A 21,456-nucleotide genomic window follows, 5' to 3' on the forward strand; every position below is an offset into this window, starting at 1 on the left:
TATACTTACCAGATATTGTAATAGGAGTTAAACCATGGCTGAGAAATGATATAATGGATGCAGAAATTTTCTCACAGAGCAGGAGGGTGTATCGTAGAGATAGTGTAGGAATGCTAGGAGGTGGAGTATTCATTCTCATGAAAGAAGAATTTGTAAGCTACAAAAAAGTTAAAGATGACAAACACGAAATTCTAGGGATAAGGCTCATCTCTAAAGATAATAGGCAACTTGATGTTTTTGGAGTCTACAGACCAGGAAAGGGTAGCGCAGATGCTGATTCAGAATTATTTGATAAGATAATCAGCTATGTGGGAAAGGAACGTGATTGTAGCAGGTGATCTCAATTTACCAAATGTTAATTGGAAAGGTATTGCGAACGATGTTTTGTGTAATTTATGACAACACGAGGATACGCAATTTCTATTCCTTCATTGCCCTTACTGGATTTTCATGATACCAAATCGGAAAAGAGAATACTACAGGGTTGGGCAATCGTCTAAAAGATGGTGGAAATTTAGTTTTTATTTCATGATGAATGTGTGCGTTGTGAACAGTTTCGTTCTGTAACTGACCAGCTCTCACAGCTCATGGAAAGAGACAGCTTAACTTCCGGCGCAACTTGGTGCAACAGCTGATCAGGAACTTCACTTCCCTCAAATGTATGGGCAGGAAAAGAAGTTTACTCATCGGCTGTCAATCCTATAAATTATTTCATTCTCTTGTGAAGATACCTGGTCATGCCAAAGTGTGTGCTTTGTGTTTAGAAGTGAAAAATAGGACAGCTTCTGGGAGGGGCAAACAAACATCATTCAAATGTAAGCAATGTGCAGGATGGGATACTTTGTGGAATACCATCAGGAGCAAATTGTGGATATTAAAAATAAGGGTGGGTACACATTTATACGCACTAATCATTTAGGAATGAAATGCAGAGGAAATTACATTCATATCTTTAATCGTTTGTCAAACTAGACCAATGAAGGAAAGTAAAGTTGTGTGTTGCACATAAAACTGAAGATTTTAAGCAATATGCATTATGTGGTTGTTAAAATAGAAATTAAGAAAATGTAACGGTTGTGACGCAGGTCACACAAATGTGCTGTACATTTGTGTAAAAATCGTGGTGAAATTGTTTTGATTTTTGCATGTAATTTGTCATTCTTTCCCAGCATAGACGAACATGGAATTCTTGTTTTTGAAAAAGATTGTACCATTTGGGCTGAAAGGGATCTAACAGTACTCGAGAGAGTGAAGTGAAATTACTTTCTTTCTTTTCTGCAGATTCCAGTAAGAATGGAGGAACCAACCTTCATCAAGTGTGAACCAGATATAATAAGTGATGAGGTAAGTTACTATAACTGGGCTTCTTTTAAAAGCAATCATAACCACAGCACAGCTCTCCAAACTGACCAACTTCATGAATAAGGCTGGGGTTTCTGTGATATCTAGTTCTCTTCCTACAAACTTAAATTAGCATATTTTTAGCCTTGGAGAAAACGGTTTTGATATGACATTTAAGTGCATATCAGAGCACTTTAATTGTTGCAGACAAACTCCCTAATAAACTGCAATCAAGTCATACTTAGAAACAGAGGAACACATTATCACTATAGATGGCAGATTATAACAGTTGTGCTAATCCTCACCCCTCCAAGTAAAGTTCTCCATGTTGTCTCTGCTACTCGTATTTTAAATGTGAACTTCTATCTTATATGACCTGTATTCGCTTTTCATGATGTTAGAGATAGCACTTTACAACAAGCTACGCTGAAGCAAATAACAGCAATGTGTATAATTTAAGACAAATTATTATTTATAAATGTTTTATTACTATCCTTATTGCATACCGATTGGTTTCATTAGTGGTTACAGTACAAAACCCAGTTCACTGGTAGGCACCATCAAATGTTATTAGATATATTCATAAGAGTACAAGGAAGGAGGAGAGGTGCGTAAATACTGGGCTTTTATCTGACATCGAACAGTACTGACCAAGAGAGCACATGGTGACCATGTTTGTTTACTATCGCCCGGGCCTTTGTGTGCATAAGTGGACTGGACACAGCTGACGGCTACACTGCCATCTAAATAACAGACTTTTGACCGACTTTCAAATAGTGTATTTCATTGGCTCACAGATGGCATAATATAAGAAATAGATTGACAAGAGGGTCCACCTTTTCAATACAATATTTACTTGATGGTATTGAAAAGGTGGACCCTCTTATCAATTTATTTCTTGTAATTGCACTTCAATACAGAACAAAAATGAAATTTATAGCTTATAAGAGATGGCAGTGGGTAAATACAGTGTCCTGTCGGGCCTCGTTGGAAATCTTCGGCCTCTCCTGACAGACGAGGGGTAAGGGTTAAATATGGCCAAATTCTTTTAAGTGTATTTCACATTTAAGACATTCTAACATTGTTAAAATGTTCTGTAACCTTTTATAAGGACAAAGATATTGATAGAATTATTGGTTATCATCTAGATCTCGCAGTGCCTGTGACCTAGATGTTAGGCTCCTTTGAACACCAGATCATAGAAAAGGAAGAAAATGGTATAAAAGTACATTTTTTGTCATATAATAATAATAATAATAATAATAATAATAATAATAATAATAATAATAATAATAATAATAGGTTTAGCAAGGTAAGTTTTATTCACATATTTTATGTCAATAATATCAAGTCATTTTTTATAATCACAGCAATAGAACCAGCTTTTGGGTGGTTAGGCTGTGTGCATTATGCAGAGTTTCGTCCAGACGTGCCATTTGGACTCATCAGCTGGAATGGCACGCCCCTCCAGGACTCTGCTTAGCAGTGGCAGACCAAACTGTGTGGCCTCGCCGTGTTAGCAAATCAAGTTTGCTAACCTGCTAAAGGAGAAATGATTTCTCCGTTTAAAAAATGCTCCCCCATTGGAGATACAATATCAAAAAAGGCTTTCACGGCCTTTTTTGATATAAGTCATTTTTTGTTTGTGGGTTTATTTTTGGATTTCCTTACCTGAGAAATGTTTTGTGATTAAATGAAGTGTAACTGTTTGCCATCCCTAATGCTTCAGAGTGCTAGAGTATTATCACTCGCCTGCCATGCTGATCGCTCAAAAGCATTCATCACACTCATTTTCATTGGAAGTGTATTGAGGGAAATACTGAAGGGTCTTGTGAAACCACACTGTATTCCTAGACTCATCAAGCTGTCAGGACCTTGTGTATTTCAGAAGCAGACCTACTTTATAGACATCGTCTTTAGTTAGAGATTATTCTTGTTCAAGTTCATATCATGCCATCTAATCACGAAGTTGTGTCAAACGGTATGAAAGAATGCAAAAGTGAAGATGTGTTATAAGTTAGTGGAGATAGCAAGCTTTCTAGTTGTGGTTCAGAATTGCATTATGCTGAATGCTGAATGTAGTAGTGATAATGATTCCGAGAATCATGAGTGTGAACAAATATTGTGTGAAGGTCAAGGACAGGGCTACAAAGAAAGTGATATCTGGAGTCACAATATTCGTTTTGATGAACTGAAAATATGGGAAAACAATGCCACTCCAAATCACGATTTACCTTCCGGGAGTTCAGAAAAATATTTTTTAGAATTATTTATGGGATCGGAATTTTATGAGCTAGTAGCAGAGCAGAGAAATATTCATGCCCAATATTTACAAAGAAGAACTGCCACTATTGTTACTACCTGCTAAGACACTAACGCTGTTGAAATAAGGGCATATGTAGCAGTTCTAATTTATATGGGATTGGTTGTTCCACCTGAAATTGACAATTAGTTCCTATGGGACTTTTACGTGTGCCCGTTAGTAAGGCAGGCAATGACACTGAAATGGTTTAGAAAACTTGGGAAATATTTACATCTAAGTAGCCATGTAAACAGGCCAACACCACAAGATGAACATTATGAATTTCTGTACAAAGCAACACTAGCTCTGCAACTTACCGAAAAATTCTGAATTTTGTATGCACCTGGCCGGGAACTCGCAGTAGATGAAGCTATGATAGCTTTCAAGGGAGGATTTATCTTGAAACAGTACCTCCCAAGAAAATCCACCAAATGGGGTATTAAAGCATGGGGTATTGCTGACAGTGGAAATGGCTGCCTTCTGAAATGTGAGATTTACAAGGGGGGAAGAAAGAAACATGGGATGCAGGTGGTTTTATACCTGACATGGGGAAAGTGGCATCACTTTTACTTGGATAACTTATTCAGTTCTGCAAAACTTAAATTATTGCCAACTCATAACACCTATAGTTGTGTGACAACAAGGGTAAGTAGAAAGGGTTGGCCTGATCAGTTTAGGAAACCTGCACAGTTAAAACTCAAGCAGGGAGAATGTAGGGAAATGCAAAATGATGGTGTAATAGCAACAGCCAGGCCAGTTAAACATACTGTCAACAAATTCAGATTTTGTGAATGATGATACAGCGAAACGACAGGAAGCATGACCAACAAATGGCAAATAAGTTAATATGGGAAGGGCACCTGATTCAGAAAGTGATGGAACCAACTAGAGGGAAGAATAATCTGGATGTGGTGCTGGTAAAACCAGATGAGCTCGATAGAGAAACCGAAGTAATAGAAGGTATAAGTGATCACAAAGCTGTTTTTGTCGTAGTTAAAAATAAATATGAAAGAAAGGAAGATATTAAAATTAGGCAGTACCATATGGATGATAAAAACAGGCATGAGGGAGTTTTTAAAAATTAATTATGATCGGTGGAAAACGGTAAATAAAAATGTAAACAGACTCTGGGATGGGTTTAAAGCAATTGTTGAGGAATGTGAAAATAGGTTTGTACCTTTAAAGGTGGTAAGAAAGTAAAGATGCACTATCTTATAACAGGGAAGTAAAGGGACTAAAAAGGAGGTGCAGGTTGGAAAGAAATAGAGTTAGAAATGGTTGTGGAAGTAAGGATAAATTGAAGGAACTTACTAGGAATTTGAATCTAGCAAAGAAGTCAGCTAAGGATAACATGATGGCAAGCATAATTGGTGGCCATACAAATTTTAGTGAAAAATGGGTAGTATATATAGGTACTTTAAGGCAGAAACAGGTTCCAAGAAGGACATTCCAGGAATCATTAATGAGCAAGGGGACTGTGTATGCGAGGATCTTCAAAAGGCAGGAGTATTCAGTCAGAAGTATGTAAAGATTGTTGGTTACAAAGATAATGTCCAGATAGAGAAGATGACTAATACTAAAAAAGTATTGAAATTTACCTATGACAGCAATGACGTTTACAGTAAGATACAAGAGTTGAAAACTAGAAAAGGAGCTTGAATTGATAAGGTTTCGGGGGATATACTAAAGACAATGGGTTGGGATATAGTACCAAATCTGAAGTACTTGTTTGATTATTGTTTGCATGAAGGAACTTTACCAAATCAGTGGAGAGTTGCTATAGTAGCAAAGGAAAGTGTGATAGACATAAAGCTGAAAGTTACAGGCCAGTTAGTTTGACCTGCATTGTATGTAAGCTTTGGGAAAGCATTCTTTCTGATTATATAAGACATGTTTGTAAAATTAATAACTGGTTTGATAGAAGGCAATTAGGGTTTAGGAAATGTTATTCCACTGAAGCCCAACTTGTAGGTTTCCAGCAAGATGTAGCAGATATCCTGGATTCAGGAGGTCAATTGGACTATATCGCGATTGACCTGTCTAAGGCATTTGATAGGGTAGATCATGGGAGACTTTTGGCAAAAATGAGTGCAATTGGACTTGACAAAAGAGTGACTGAATGGGTGGCTCTGTTTCTAGAAAATAGAACTCAGAGAGCTAGAGTAGGTGAAGCTTTATCTGTCCCTGTAATAATTAAGAGGGGAATTCCTTAAGGCAGTATTTTTGGACCTTTATGTTTTCTTATATATATATATATATATATATATATATATATATCAATGATATGTGTAAAGAAGTGCAATCAGGGATAAGGCTTTTCGCAGATGATGTTATTCTGTACAGAGTAATAAATAAGTTACAAGATTGTGAGCAACTGCAAAATGACCTCAATAATTTTGTGAGATGGGCGGTAGGCAATGGTATGATGATAAGACCTAGATGGGTATTAGGTGCAGGTTTATGAATGTTACAAGTTTTGCAGGATTTGACAAGAGTACAGATTTCACCATCTATGAATTTCCAAATGAAATGTTTATGGATTTTCTCTGTAGTTTTGAAGACACCAAGATGACTACCAACTGGGGATTCATGAAAATGTTTGAAAAGAGCAGTAACCAAGTTAGATGGAACAACAATTTTGGGGCCTCTTCTACCGCAAGCAGGACAACATAGAACACCATTCTTAAGAATGAAAGATTACGTTCACCAGATTTAATCCTGTCAATAATAGCCTTCAATTCAGGATCATATTCATGATGTTTGGAAATATCTTTGAAAAGAAAAGGCGAGTTAGTTAAAATTACATTCACAAAGCTCAAAACTTGGTTAGCAGAGGGGTCTGATAACTCTGATTGAGAATCATAACTCCCGGGATAGAACATTCTACTGAGGCTAGATGACCGGTACGTCTTGGTTTAGCCAATACCCAACTCGGTGCCTGATTATTAGTTTCAAGATCGAAAGGAAGATGTTCAAGATACATTCTGTACCATTCTAAAGAAAAAACATCAGCTAAAGCCTTTAATTCATAAAGAGTATAGTTCTGCTCAGCACTGTGCAGCACAAGAAATGGCACGGTGTCCACCAGCAAATTCCTGAAGAAGAACACCAGATATACCTGTCGAAGAGGCATCTGTTTGAAGAATGAAATGTTTAAAAAAATCTGGCATCACCAGAACAGGAGCGTTACACAAGGCAGATTTCAAATCATAAAAGGTTTCAATTTGGGCATCTCCGCACATAAATTTGGCATCCTTTCTTAAGGTGTTTCACGGAGCTGCTCTTTCAGCAAAATTAGGGATGAATTTACAAAGGGTATTGACCATTCCAATGAATCTGGCAACAGCTTTGGCATCTTAAGCGGGGGAAATTTTGGATGAGGGAAGTACGAGATTGATCAAAGGAGACAAATTTCTCTGACACAATTTGCCCCAAGAATGACAGTTTGGTTTGACGAAAGTAACCTTTGCTAGCCTTAAGGGTTAGGCCTGTTTTATGCAGTCTTTCAAGTACTTTATTGAGATGAATAAGGTGCTCTTCAAATGTTTCACTGAAAATGACCAAATCAACATGGTATTTGTAAACAAACTTGAATTTAACGTCTGATAGAATATTATCAAGTAGACGAGTAAGGACAGCTGTTCCAGGACTCATTATGAATGGAAGTCTTTCAGATTCATAGAGGTTCCAATCAGTCCAAAAGCAGTGAGGTGCTTGGATTCCTCAGCAAGAGGGATCTGATAATGTGTCTGATTCAAATCTTAAGTTGTAAAAGTTTTGGTGTTAGTAAAGAAAGAAAAACAAGAGTGAAGATCAGGGTGGGAAACAGATTGAAAGACAAGTTACTGTTTAACATCCGATAATCAACAACTAGGCGGAAACTGCCTTGCGGTTTAGGGACAAGAAACATGGGAGAAGAATAAGCAGATTTGGAGGGACGTATTACACCGTCAGCAAGCATTTGGTAAATAATGGCTTTAAGGGCTTTCATTTTAGGTGCAGACAGGTGATACGGAGGAGAACGAACAGGGATGTTATCAGTTACCCGTAACTTGTCAGTAATTATGTCTAGAAGTTTATCGCAGAGATTCTTGAGTTGGTTGGCCTGGTCATCCAGCAAATTATGAAAATCAAAAACTTTGGCTTCACCAGTATCTTGAGGAATAGCGTTGACATGATGAGGAAGAATAGGGGAGCGATTACACAACTTACATATTCTTATGGAAAATTTAGAATGGATTTCATTGAACTGCAGATCCAAAATCATACCAGTTTGAGCAATAAAATTTGCACCTAAAATGAATGGACGAGATATATCTTAGGAAACTAGTACAGGTATTTTCCATGTAAAAGCACGGATTCTGATTTTGACATTTAGAAATCCTACTTTATTCAGAGGTTTAGAATTAGCAGTGTGGCAAGTTAAAGATTCTGATTTCAGGGGAGGTTACTTACAAACAGTTTTATGGAATTATACCAATTCTCATGTATCATTGTGATGCTACTTCCTGAACCTACCAATGCACATACGGGTTCATTATTTACCTCTAGGCATATGTAAAGTAACTTACAAGGGGAATATCAGAATTGCTACAAGATTATGGAAAATTTACATAAGGTTCAGACTGAGACATAACATCAGCTTTAGAATGAGATGAATCATCATTTAACATGCAATTACAATAAACAAAATTTGGAGCGGCAGTTAGTCACCTTGAATTACTGTTGCCAGGTTATCCAGGTCCAGAAGAATTACTGTACGTGGGCACTTGGTGTACACATGTCTATTTGATCCACAGTTAACAGCACAGCGACCATGATTGTAGTGAACTTGAGAAAAGATAGGGGTACGGGATCCCTGGGAAGGAATTTTAACAGCATAGCAACCTTGATTGTAGTGAACTTGAGAAAAGATAGGGGTACAGTATACCTGGGAAGGAATTTTAACAGCATAGCGACCATGATTGTAGTGAACTTGAGAAAAGATAGGGGTACAGTATACCTGGGAAGGAATTTTAACAGCATAGCGACCATGATTGTAGTGAACTTGAGAAAAGATAGGGGTACAGTATACCTGGGAAGGAATTTTAACAGCATAGCGACCATGATTGTAGTGAACTTGAGTATACCTGGGAAGGAATTACGGCAGCATAGCGACCATGATTGTAGTGAACTTGAGAAAAGATAGGGGTACAGTATACCTGGGAGGGAATTTTAACTGCATAGCGACCATGATTGTAGTGAACTTGAGAAAAGATAGTTGTACGGGATCCCTGGGAAGGAATTTTAACAGCATAGCGACCATGATTGTAGTGAACTTGAGTAAAGATAGTTGTACGGGATCCCTGGGAAGGAATTTTAACAGCATAGCGACCATGATTGTAGTGAACTTGAGAAAAAATAGGGGTATGGGATCCCTGGGAAGGAATTTTAACAGCATAGCGACCATGATTGTAGTGAACTTGAGAAAAGATATGGGTACAGTATACCTGGGAAGGAATTTTAACAGCATAGCGACCTTGATTGTAGTGAACTTGAGTAAAGATAGGGGTACAGTATACCTGGAAAGGAATTACGGCAGCATAGCGACCATGATTGTAGTGAACTTGAGAAAAGATAGGGGTACAGTATACCTGGGAAGGAATTTTAACAGCATAGCGACCTTGATTGTAGTGAACTTGAGTAAAGATAGGGGTACAGTATACCTGGAAAGGAATTACGGCAGCATAGCGACCATGATTGTAGTGAACTTGAGAAAAGATAGGGGTACGGGATCCCTGGGAAGGAATTTTAACAGCATAGCGACCATGATTGTAGTGAACTTGAGAAAAGATAGGGGTACAGTATACCTGCGAAGGAATTTTAACAGCATAGCGACCATGATTGTAGTGAACTTGAGAAAAGATCGGGGTACAGTATACCTGGGAAGGAATTTTAACAGCATAGCGACCATGATTGTAGTGAACTTGAGAAAAGATAGCAGTAGAAGATACCTGGGAAAGAATTACAGCAACAAAATGACCATGATTCAAGCGAACTTGAGATAAGTATGCAGCTCATTAGATAGTAATGTAATAGGCGCATAAACTCTCATCTGCAAAATGTTTTCACAAATTTGAAAAACTATCGGGGCATTGACTGCTTGCTTAGGGGTTTTACATCCTAAAGGAACACTTGCAGGTGGCACTTGTATACGAGAGTAGTTTTACACTTGGCCATAAGGGAATTAAAAAGGGAGCTGCAAATTAAAACAGACAGTTTAGTGCAGTATCAAAGAAGACAGTGCTTGCGTGTGTTTGGTGTGGAAGAAACTGCATTGGAAAACACAGACAATATTGTCATTGACACTGCTCGTGAAATTGGGGTGGAACTCACAGTGGATGAAACAGACTGATCACATAGGGTTGAGAAAGGTCAAAATGGCTGTCCAAGACCCATAATTGTGAAGTTTGTTTTGTACCGGAAAAGAAATGCAATGTTTGTAAAGAAAAGGAAACTCAAAGTTACAAACAAAACAATTAGAGAGCACCTAACCCCAGAGAGACTGTGACTTCTGCAGAACGCTATAAGTAAATTCAGTGTACGGAACGTGTAGTCGAAGGATGACATAGTTTATGTTAAGCAGGGAACTCATAAAATACCTGTGTCAAAGCGCGAGGATCTCAATTGTATTCGCTAACCATGAGCCGACATTCTATAAACTAAACACCGCTGTATAGAACTTTAATCAGAATTTCAACTGTAGCTATACCCTACATTTTTATCATTAATTTCAATTTTTAGTTTTGTAATTTTATCTAGTGTAGTTTTTCCTTCTATATGTACAGTTAAATTTCAAGTTGGCAGCAACAAGCAACCAGGAAACAAATGCCTCAAGTTTCAGCCTCTCTAACCCACAGTCCCAAGCAGTTCACTACTTGTATCTCCCAGTCCCCACCCTAAGTACCGCTAATCAAATTCAAGACATTCTTTCGCCTTACCCTACCTCCTTACAAATAGCTCATGTAAACACTCAGAGCATTCTCCCACATTTCCCGGAATTCTCTGAAATATTCTCAACCTGCAACCTGCAACCTGCATGTGGTTCATGGTTGTGGGTTACTGTTGTCACGTCGTAGTTCGTGAACGATGGGCAACGGCTGAGTGGCCTAGTAGTGGTCCTGAGAGTCGGGATACCAGTTGCTATGGAATGGGAGTGGGCATCTCGGACATATTCTGAGTCATGGCCCTCCTTGTGCTCAGGCAGCTAGGACTGTACAATTCACCAGTGGTCCATAACTCGTTAGAGGAGAGATCCTCACTTGGACTATGTGCAAGTAGGGCAGCATCCTGCTTCATGAATTTACCGAGCTCAGAATGTTTTAACCTGGCCTCGGACTTATGGGAGTAAAGGAGTCCCACTCCCATTCGATAGGTGAGGGACTCCTTGGAAACAACTTGGCGAACGAAATGTAATTTGATGGGGAGCTATCAATATTAATGGGGCTTATGGAAGAAAGAAAGTAGAACTGGCTGAGTAAGCAAAGAGGATGCATCTGGATGTGCTAGGAGTAAGTGATATTCCAGTAAGGGGAGATAACGAGGAAGAGATAGGAGATTATAAAGTGTACTTGACGGGTGTTGGAAAGGGAAGGGCAGAGTCTGGGGTAGGGCTGTTTATCAGGAATACCATGCACACAGCATAGTTTCTGTTAGGCACGTAAAAAAGCGAATAATGTGGGTAGATTTGTCAGTTGGAGGAATTAGGGCTAGAATTGTGTCTGTGTATTCACCATGTGAGGGTGCAGATGAGGATGAAGTTGACAAGTTTCATGAAGCATTGAGTGACATCGTGGTCAGGGTCAACAGCAAGGATAGAATAGTGCTAATGGGCGATTTCAATGCGAGAGTTGGGAATAGAACTGAAGGATACGAAAGGGTGATTGGTAAATGTGGGGAAGATACGGAAGCTAATGGGAATGGGAAGCGTTTGCTGGACTTCTGTGCTAGTATGGGTTTAGCTGTTACGAATACATTCTTCAAGCATAAGGCTATTCACCGCTACACATGGGAGGCTAGGGGTACCAGATCCATAATAGACTATATCTTAACAGACTTCGAATTCAGGAAATCTGTTAGGAATGTATGAGTTTTCCGGGGATTTTTCGATGTTACAGACCACTCTCTGATCTGTAGTGAACTAAGTATCTCGAGGCCTAGGGTAGAGAAAGTGAAATCGGTCTGCAAACGAATAAGGGTAGAAAATCTCCAGGACGAGGAAATTAGACAGAAGTACATGGATATGATTAGTGAGAAGTTTCGAACAGTAAACCGTAAGCAGGTTCAGGATATAGAAAGTGAATGGGTGGCATACAGGGATGCTGTAGTAGAAACAGCAAGGGAATGCCGAGGAACAACTGTGTGTAAAGATGGGAAAAGGCGTACATCTTGGTGGAATGATGAAGTGAGAGCTTGTAAACGTAAAGAGAAGGCTTATCAGAAATGGCTCCAAACAAGGGCTGAGGCAGACAGGGATTTGTACGTAGATGAAAGAAACAGAGCGAAACAAATAGTTGTTGAATCCAAAAAGAAGTCATGGGAAGATTTTGGTAACAACCTGGAAAGGCTAGGTCAAGCAGCAGGGAAACATTTCTGGACAGTAATAAAGAATCTTAGGAAGGGAGGGAAAAAGGAAATGAACAGTGTTTTGAGTAATTCAGGTGAACTCATAATAGATCCCAGGGAATCACTGGACAGGTGGAGGGAATATTTTGAACATCTTCTCAATGTAAAAGGAAATCATCCTGGTGGTGTTGCGAACAGGCAAGCTCATGGGGAGGAGGAAAATGATATTGGTGAAATTATGCTTAATGAAGTGGAAAGGATGATAAATAAACTCCATTTTCATAAGGCAGCAGGAATAGATGAAATTAGACCTGAAATGGTGAAGTATAGTGGGAAGGCAGGGATGAAATGGCTTCATAGAGTAGTAAAATTAGCGTGGAGTGTTGGTAAGGTACCTTCAGATTGGACAAAAGCAGTAATTGCACCTATCTGTAAGCAAGGGAACAGGAAGGATTGTAACAACTATCGAGGTATCCCACTGATTAGTATACCAGGCAAAGTATTCACTGGCATCTTGTAACGGAGGGTGCGATCAGTCGTTGGGGGGAAGTTGGATGAAAACCAGTGTGGTTTTAGACCACAGAGAGGCTGTCAGGTTCAGATTTTCAGTATGCGCCAGGTAATTGAAAAATGCTACGAAAGGAATAGGCAGTTGTGTTTATGTTGTGTAGATCTAGAGAAAGCATATGTCAGGGTACCGAGGGAAAAGATGTTCGCTATACTGGGGGACTATGGAATTAAAGGTAGATTATTAAAATAAATCAAAGGCATTTATGTTGACAATTGGGCTTCAGTGAGAATTGATAGTAGAATGAGGGGTTCAGGGTACTTACAGGGGTTAGACAAGGCTGTAATCTTTCACCTTTGCTGTTCGTAGTGTACATGGATCATCTGCTGAAAGGTATAAAATGGCAGGGAGGGATTCAGTTGGGTGGAAATGTGATAAGCAGTCTGGCCTATGCTGGCGACTTGGTCTTAATGGCAGGTTGTGCCGAAAGCCTGCAGTCTAATATCTTGGTACTTGAAAATAGGTGCAATGAGTATGGTATGAAAATTAGCCTCTCGAAGACTAAATTGATGTCAGTAGGTAAGAAATTCAACAGAATTGAATGTCAGATTGGTGATACAAAGCTAGAACAGGTCGATAATTTCAAGTGTTTAGGTTGTGTGTTCTCCCAGGATGGTAATATAGTAAGTGAGATTGAATCGAGGTGTCGTAAAGGTAATGCAGTGAGCTCGCATTTGCGGTCAACATTATTGCGTAAGAAGGAAATCAGCTCCCAAACGAAGCTATCTTTACATCGGTTTGTGTTCAGACCAACTTTGCTTTACGGGAGTGGAAGCTCGGTGGACTCAGGAAATCTTATTCATAAGTTAGAATTAACAGACATGAAAGTAGCAAGAATGATTGCTGGTACAAACATGTGGGAACAATGGCAGGAGGGTAGTCGTAATGAGGAGATAAAGGCTAATTTAGGGATGAACTCAATGGATGAAGCTGTACGCATAAACCGGCTTCAGTTGTGGGTCATGTGTGGCAAATGGAGGAAAATAGGTTACCTAAGAGAATAATGGATTCTGCTCTGGAGGGTAAGAGAAGTAGAGGTAGACCAAGACGACGATGGTTAGACTCGGTTTCTAATGATTTAAAGATAAGAGGTATAGAACTAAATGAGGCCACAACACTAGTTGCAAATCGAGGATTGTGGTGACGTTTAGTGAATTCACAGAGGCTCGCAGACTGAATGCATAACAGTCTATAATGATAATGTATGTATGTAATATATTTTCTTTTCAGACATTCACCTCCAAATTAATTAAACAATAGATCACTACATTGATAATAAGGAAAACCTGTTCAAAGTACGAATGTTCCCCATAGAGCTACATAAGTCTTGACCCATATTACTATTGAACAAACATAAATATCAGTCAAGTTGCTCGTCTACACAGAAAATGATACCAACTCCCAGATCAACTCAAAAACATTAATGGCTGTAGAAACGACAAAATAGTTTGCCATCAACTACAACATTTTTGATGTGTTATTTAATTTAAAATGTAGATATGTTATTCAGACTTCATTAATGGTTTAAATTAAGACTATAAATTATGTCATATCAGTGGTTATATCATTATTGGTTATAGATGTTGCTTATGTCTTCCAATTGGAGTGTGGCTGAAGATGACCCAATATACACTGACTGACAGAGCAAATGTAACACCAAGAAGGAGTGGTTTGAAAGGGATGAAAGTTGGGGAACAAACAGAGACGGCACGGACGAATAATTGATGTTTATTTCAAACCGATATGCAGGTTACACAATGCGCACGGCATCGACTCAGTAGGATGTAGGACCACCGCGAGCGGCGATGCACGCAGAAACACGTCGAGGTACAGAGCCAATAAGAGTGCGGATGATGTCCTGAGGGATGGTTCTCCATTCTCTGTCAACCATTTGCCACAGTTGGTCGTCCGTATGAGGCTGGGGCAGAGTTTGCAAACGCGTCCAATGAGATCCCACACATGTTCGATTGGTGAGAGATCCGGAGAGTATGCTGGCCACGGAAGCATCTGTACACCTCGTAGAGCCTGTTGGGAGATGCGAGCAGTGTGTGGGCGGGCATTATCCTGCTGAAACAGAGCATTGGGCAGCCCCTGAAGGTACGGGAGTGCCACCGGCCGCAGCACATGCTGCACGTAGCGGTGGGCATTTAACGTGCCTTGAATACGCACTAGAGGTGACGTGGAATCATACGCAATAGCGCCCCAAACCATGATGCCGCGTTGTCTAGCGGTAGGGCGCTCCACAGTTACTGCCGGATTTGACCTTTCTCCACGCCGACGCCACATTCGTCTGCGGTGACTATCACTGACAGAACAGAAGCGTGACTCATCGGAGAATACGACGTTCCGCCATTTCCTCATTCAAGTCGCTCTAGCCCGGCACCATGCCAGGCGTGCACGTCTATGCTGTGGAGTCAATGGTAGTCTTCTGAGCGGACGTCGGGAGTGCAGGCCTCCTTCAACCAATCGACGGGAAATTGTTCTGGTCGATATTGGAACAGCCAGGGTGTCTTGCACATGCTGAAGAATGGCGGTTGACGTGGCGTGCGGGGCTGCCACAGCTTGGCGGCGGATGCGCCGATCCTCGCGTGCTGATGTCACTCGGGATGCGCCTGGACCCCTCGCACGTGCCACATGTCCCTGCGCCAACCATCTTCGCCACAGGCGCTGCACCGTGGACACATCCCTATGGGTATCGGCTGCGATTTGACGAAGCGACCAACCTGCCTTTCTCAGCCCGATCACCATACCCTCGTAAAGTCGTCTGTCTGCTGGAAATGCCTCCGTTGACGGCGGCCTGGCATTCTTAGCTATACACGTGTCCTGTGGCACACGACAACACGTTCTACAATGACTGTCGGCTGAGAAATCACGGTACGAAGTGGACCATTCGCCAACGCCGTGTCCCATTTATCGTTCGCTACGTGCGCAGCACAGCGGCGCATTTCACATCATGAGCATACCTCAGTGACGTCAGTCTACCCTACAATTGGCATACAGTTCTGACCACTCCTTCTTGGTGTTGCATTTGCTCTGTCAGTCAGTGTATATGGGGTCAAAACTAGTCCCAGTTTTATAAGACATTATACAAACTAATAGTATTGAATAAGTGGACCCTTCGTACCCTTTGATAGTGATCAATGAAATTCATAACTTACGATCACGAATTTTGACAAAAAATGAAAATATTAAAATTCACAGATAAATGATAATTTTGATAAAACACATAAATAAGAGTTTCTAAAACAGAATTATTTCAAGTCCAAAGGTCTAAACAGAACAAAATCTTATACAACAACAAATTTTTAGGACAATAAATTAAGAAATTTCTGTCGATTCCCACTGCCACAGGATTTATGTTGATGCTGCTGGTTCTAAAATGGTCTGATGTCAAGGGATGCTGCTAAATGCTGAGAAATGTCTGTTGGAAACAACTGAAACCTGAAGTGGTGAACTGGATGGTGAAAAACTGTCCTCAGTATACTCTAATGGGAAACAGAAGTCAGAGTGAATCAACTTTGGGCAGTTATTATTATTATAATTATTATTATTATAATTATTATTATTATAATTTTTATTATTATTATTATTATTATTATTATTATTATTATTATTATTATTATTATTATTATTATTATTATGACATTTACAAATATAATGTAAAAAATATACAATGAGCATATAATTTAAAATATAGAGGTAATTAAACTAGAATGTCCACTGCACTTGGTGTCAATTCATCCAGAGCCTGTAAACCATCCTTAAATGCTGACAGTAGACAGCTCACAACAACATGAAGCAGAGTCTGCTTCTCAACACCACACTCACACACAGCACTTTCACAATATCGCCACTTTTTCATCATATATCGGCACCTACCGTGGCCTGTTCTGAAATGGTTTTTACCACCCAAGATCGAAACCTGGCACTTTCTTTGTTGGATCTTTAATCAGAAAGGCGTTGATGGGTGGACATTGTTCCCATCACTGTCTCCATTCTGCTGTTACACTGAATTTTTCATAGGAGTGTAAATCAGTCCAGAGTGGACTCCGGGATTTTAACCTCATCACAGGTGGATCTCGTAAAGCATTGAACAAGAGTGAGTTCCTGTGTGCTAAGATCTTCTTGAACAACTGTACTTTCGTTGCTTTTCTCCTCAGATCTGGAGGAACAATGTTTGCAGCCACTGAGTAGGAGTGGACCTCACTGTACCAGTGGCAACTCTCATGGTTTCATTGAGCTGTACATCAATCTTCTCACACAGGAGCGCAGTATGCTAGAGAAAGTGAAGCAGTGCGAAGACTGCACCCCAGTTGCTGCCGAGTTACTCTTGTACTCAGCTTCTTTGACAGATTCAATCAATGCTGTTTGAACGACAAGGATCGATCCAGTATGGCACCCAGATATTTTGAGAAGAATTTGTGGGAGACTTCTGTTCCATTAAAAACAACATGTAGCTTCCGATTAGCTTCCGTGTTATGCAAGTGGAATGCTGTTACTTCCGTTTTACTAGGATTTGGCTTGAGTCTCCATTTGTGAAAATATTTACACATGGAAGGTAGGTCCTCTGCAAGTACATCCGCACAGTGTGCCAAATCCATACTGTGAGCTATTAAAGCTAGATCGTCTGCAAACTGTATGCTCTTGCGGGTCATAGATGTAAAGATTGAATAGAATGGGAGATAATACTGACCCTTGAGGTATTTAAAGATAAAAATTTCATAATGTTCTGTATTGAACTGTATCACAGTTAAATTGAAACAAGAAATAAAGTGACACTTGAGGTAGACCATTATTTAGAGATCTCCACCTGCTTCTTTCACCATTCAGAAATACAGCACGTCGACGGTTGGATAACATGTTGTTTAATAAGCATGCTAGCTTCTGACAAGGGATGACTTGAACAAACTTGAGCAACAGTCCCTCTCTCCAGATCGTGTCATAGGCTGATATAAGGTCGACAAAAGCTGCAGCAGTCTTCAGTCTTTTCTGGAATCCTGCTTCAATCTGTGTTGTCACTACGATTCTTTCTGAAACCCCTCTTTTCAACTGGGATGACTCTATTGCTTCCTGGATATGCTTAAGTATCATTCTTTCGAGCATCGTGTAGATTACGCTAAGGAGTGAAATTGGTCGATAATGTGAAGCATCAGTTCCTTCCTTTGCTGGTTTCAAGACTGCAATTACTTTGGCTTGTTTTAACAACTTAGGTAATTTACCAGTTCATAGAATTTCATTGAAGAATTTGACAAGCCAACGTTTTGTACCAGGGCCTATGGCCTTCAGAAACTCAGGATAGATTTTATCCAGACCAGCAGCCTTTATTTATCTTTATCTTGGATGGAGCCTTGTCCAGTTCTTCAGTACTGAAATCACAGGAATACTCCGGATGGGTTGTCAACTGTGATCTTCTCGTTCTTAGTTGCTTCTTAACACTCCTTGTGTGTACCTTATCCATCTTCGCTCTAGAGATTTGTGTCAGTCTGGAGGCAATGGTGTTCGAGTTCATTGCGTTTCATGGTAGGGTCACTACCAAGTTTTCTTATGAGGTTTCAAGCTTTATGACTAGAGCGTGTGAAGTCCATCCCTGCTGTACTTCTGTGCCACTTCTCTCTCCTAGATTTATTTAGAGCCCCTAGCAACTCATCAGCTAGATAAGGCATTCAGGTGGTACACCGGCTGATTTTTCCACGAAAGCGCTGTGACACAGCAACAAGCAGATGATAGCAAGTTCTTTGGTCAGTAAGAATGCTTGTTGAGTGAAGACACTTGTATGCTATATTGAAGTTCTGATGGAGTTTTAGTTGATCTTTATATGAGTCCTGCGTCCCTTTCTTCTCTGCCTCCAGCTTGCCAGCTTGGTCAGGAACTTGCGCTTCTAGATCTTGATGTGGAAATTGTAGGATAAGAAATGTTGATTATAAAAGAGAAAGAGGCAGAGCCTATAAGATGAAAACAGGTGGTAAATATTAAGGAACACAAAGAGAAAGTGAGCAAACGGGAAGGGAATGAACAAGTTACAAATCAAGGCATATATAGAAAAAATAGGAACACAGTCAGAGTAGGAAGAAGGAGCAACAGAAAGAAGAGACAGACACAATGTCAACATCTTCATCCACTCTCATTCTCTCTCTTTTTCATTCCCATTCCTTCTTGTCCTTTGGAAGAATCATATATGTTTCTCAGCTTCAGGGAGGCAGCATTGTCTTCTACAAATAAAGAGTGGGAAAATGTAAAAATGAAGATGAAAACAAGTGATTACATACTAGGAAGGGCATGCATGTGCAGAGAGAGAAAAAGATTTCAAAGAGTCAATATGCTCACTTGTATTCCCTTCTGTCTTCCCTTTCTGTCTTTTTTCCCTCATGCTACAGGTCTTCAGTTGAGTGTTAAAACCAGTCCGTTTGGTGTGGAGACTGTGCAGGTCCTTTTGTGGTTTCATATTTTGTTTTCTCTTCTTTCTGTTGCTCTCTTTACCCACATTTACTTGCCCTTATGCTTATCTTATTATGTTCATCTTGACTTGATTCGTAATTTTATTTATTGATATATTGTGAGCTATCGTATCAACCTTCACATCCAGGGCATGCCTTTAAAAGTGAAGTGGTTGTGACAAATGCATATTTAAATGTATCATGAAGCCCAGATAGCATTGTCAGTTCCCGCAAACACCTCTTGAGAACCTTTCAGATTGTATTTGGTATGAGACCTCTCGGTGTTGCTGCTTTCGAAAATAACATCATGTCAATGTTCATTGTTTACAACTTTCAAGACTTTGTTCACTGATTTTCAGGAGTCAAATTACTTGATGAAGGATGAACCAGAACCTTCATCTTTTGGCCGAATAGAAGACATGGTAGAAGTTTTAATCAAGGAGGAATCAGAAGTTGAGGTAATTCTGTTTTATTTTTCTAATAATAAAAGTATTTTTTGTGTTCAATCTTTACTTTGAGTAATTTGAAAGATTCCTCTGTGAATACAGTGCCTGAGTGTGTAAACCATTGAACAAATTTTAATGTGCATTTATTGTGAGGATAGAGGTATAGAAAACATTGAGTGTCCAGAAGTTAAGCAGAATCACTAAACGAGGCGATATCGCGTGATAGGAATGTCAGACGAATTGCTGAACAAATGGAAGCTGAATCACACACCATATGTCACACAATTCGTCCAAGAAAACAGTGTCAGAAAGGTTCTGACATCTAAGGCACTCCTTTGACAACAACTAACAAAACTTGGCAATATCTTCCACAACAAAATATGCTGTTAATGGAGTGTATGGTTACACCTAACAGCCACACATGCTTCGCAGCGACGTGGTATGCTCTCTATCAGATGGTCCAAGAGCTCTTGTGGCAGTTGATTTCATTCCTTCGAAAGGGCAATTCAAAAGGTCTTGGAGGGTCCTTGGTGGAGGCTGACGGGATGCAATTCGCCTCCCCAATGAATCCCAGGCATGTTCTGTAGGATTCAGATCTGCAGACCTCGCTGGCCAGTCCATACGATGAATGTCTTCCCCAGCCAGAAATTCATCCACCAGAGCAGCACAGTGCGGTCGGGCATTATTATCCATTAAGAGGAAGTCTGAACTATCCGCACCTCTGAAGAGTCGAACATGTGGTCTCAGTACCTCATCCCTGCATCTCCGACCGTTCACAGCGTTCCTCAGACCACCCACGAAGATGTGCAGGTCTGTGATGCCGCCCCACACCATGTCTCCACCACCACTATCCACAATGTTCCTGTGGTTCTCAATAATACCAATCTAAGTTTTCCAGCTAACTCCTTCCTGGTTGCCAGCATTTTGCCCCAGTGTGCTAAGTTGGGCTCTTCAGTTGGTAAATAGCACACCCACCAAGACGCATGGCTAGTGCATACCGTGCAGGCCACTGCGTAGGCTACTGGCCACCAGCAGTGCCAATGCACTTTGTCTCATAACCAAAAATTGATGCCTGCTTGGCCATCAGATGATATAGATGTTGATTCCCATAGGGAACCTGAAATATTTGTCCTGAATGAGTAAATTTATAAATTGATATGCACAAAATGAATCAAACCTGTAAATATTTTTAATACTTACCTCCATATTTTTAAAAATCTTTGAGTCGTACTGCTTGCACTTGTTGGAGTGAGTTCTGCACATACATTATCATTATAGACTGTTATGCCTCTCAGCGTTCAGTCTGCAAGCCTCTGCTAAAATTATTTCAAACTTTTCTTGCTGCTAAATCTATTTGAAAGTAAAATTCCTGGCTACTGTTATCCATTGCTGATCTTTATTCTTTTATCTACTTTCCTTCCAATCTGTTAGGCTTTCTCTAAATCTCTGTTCTCTTCCAGTTTTGCTCCATGAATTTGTTTCTCTCTTGCTTCACAGTCCACAAATAGATTTTCTATAGTTTTGTCATTTTTCTCGTATACTGCAGCAATATAGAGACAGTACTGAATAGTACAGAGTTTTCAAATTTAAAATCCCATTTATAAATTTTCTATTTCTCTCATAACCATGAATCAAATAGTTTTCGTATATTGCAGACTCAGTGTTGGAAAGCACATTCGTATAAAATTGCCGAATGCAAATTTCCAGGATTGCTATTCAATTTATGTTCTGTTTCCTCTGATTTAAGAATGAGTTTCAATT

The 21,456-nt window shown here is 39.9% G+C and overlaps 1 protein-coding gene across 2 annotated transcripts in view; it reads left to right on the forward strand.

Moving 5' to 3' along the window:
• The window catches only part of LOC136885264 (zinc finger protein OZF), a 199,902-nt gene that overhangs the window by 32,593 nt on the left and 145,853 nt on the right, over positions 1-21,456 (forward strand). For both annotated transcript variants that reach the window (XM_067157746.2, XM_067157748.2), the window contains exons 3-4: positions 1,282-1,344; positions 19,609-19,707. In XM_067157746.2, coding sequence (XP_067013847.2) covers positions 1,282-1,344; positions 19,609-19,707 — 162 coding nt within the window. The remainder of the gene's footprint in view (positions 1-1,281; positions 1,345-19,608; positions 19,708-21,456) is intronic.

This window comes from Anabrus simplex, chromosome 14 (assembly GCF_040414725.1).
Source record: "Anabrus simplex isolate iqAnaSimp1 chromosome 14, ASM4041472v1, whole genome shotgun sequence".
NCBI classification, from domain to species: domain Eukaryota; kingdom Metazoa; phylum Arthropoda; class Insecta; order Orthoptera; family Tettigoniidae; genus Anabrus; species Anabrus simplex.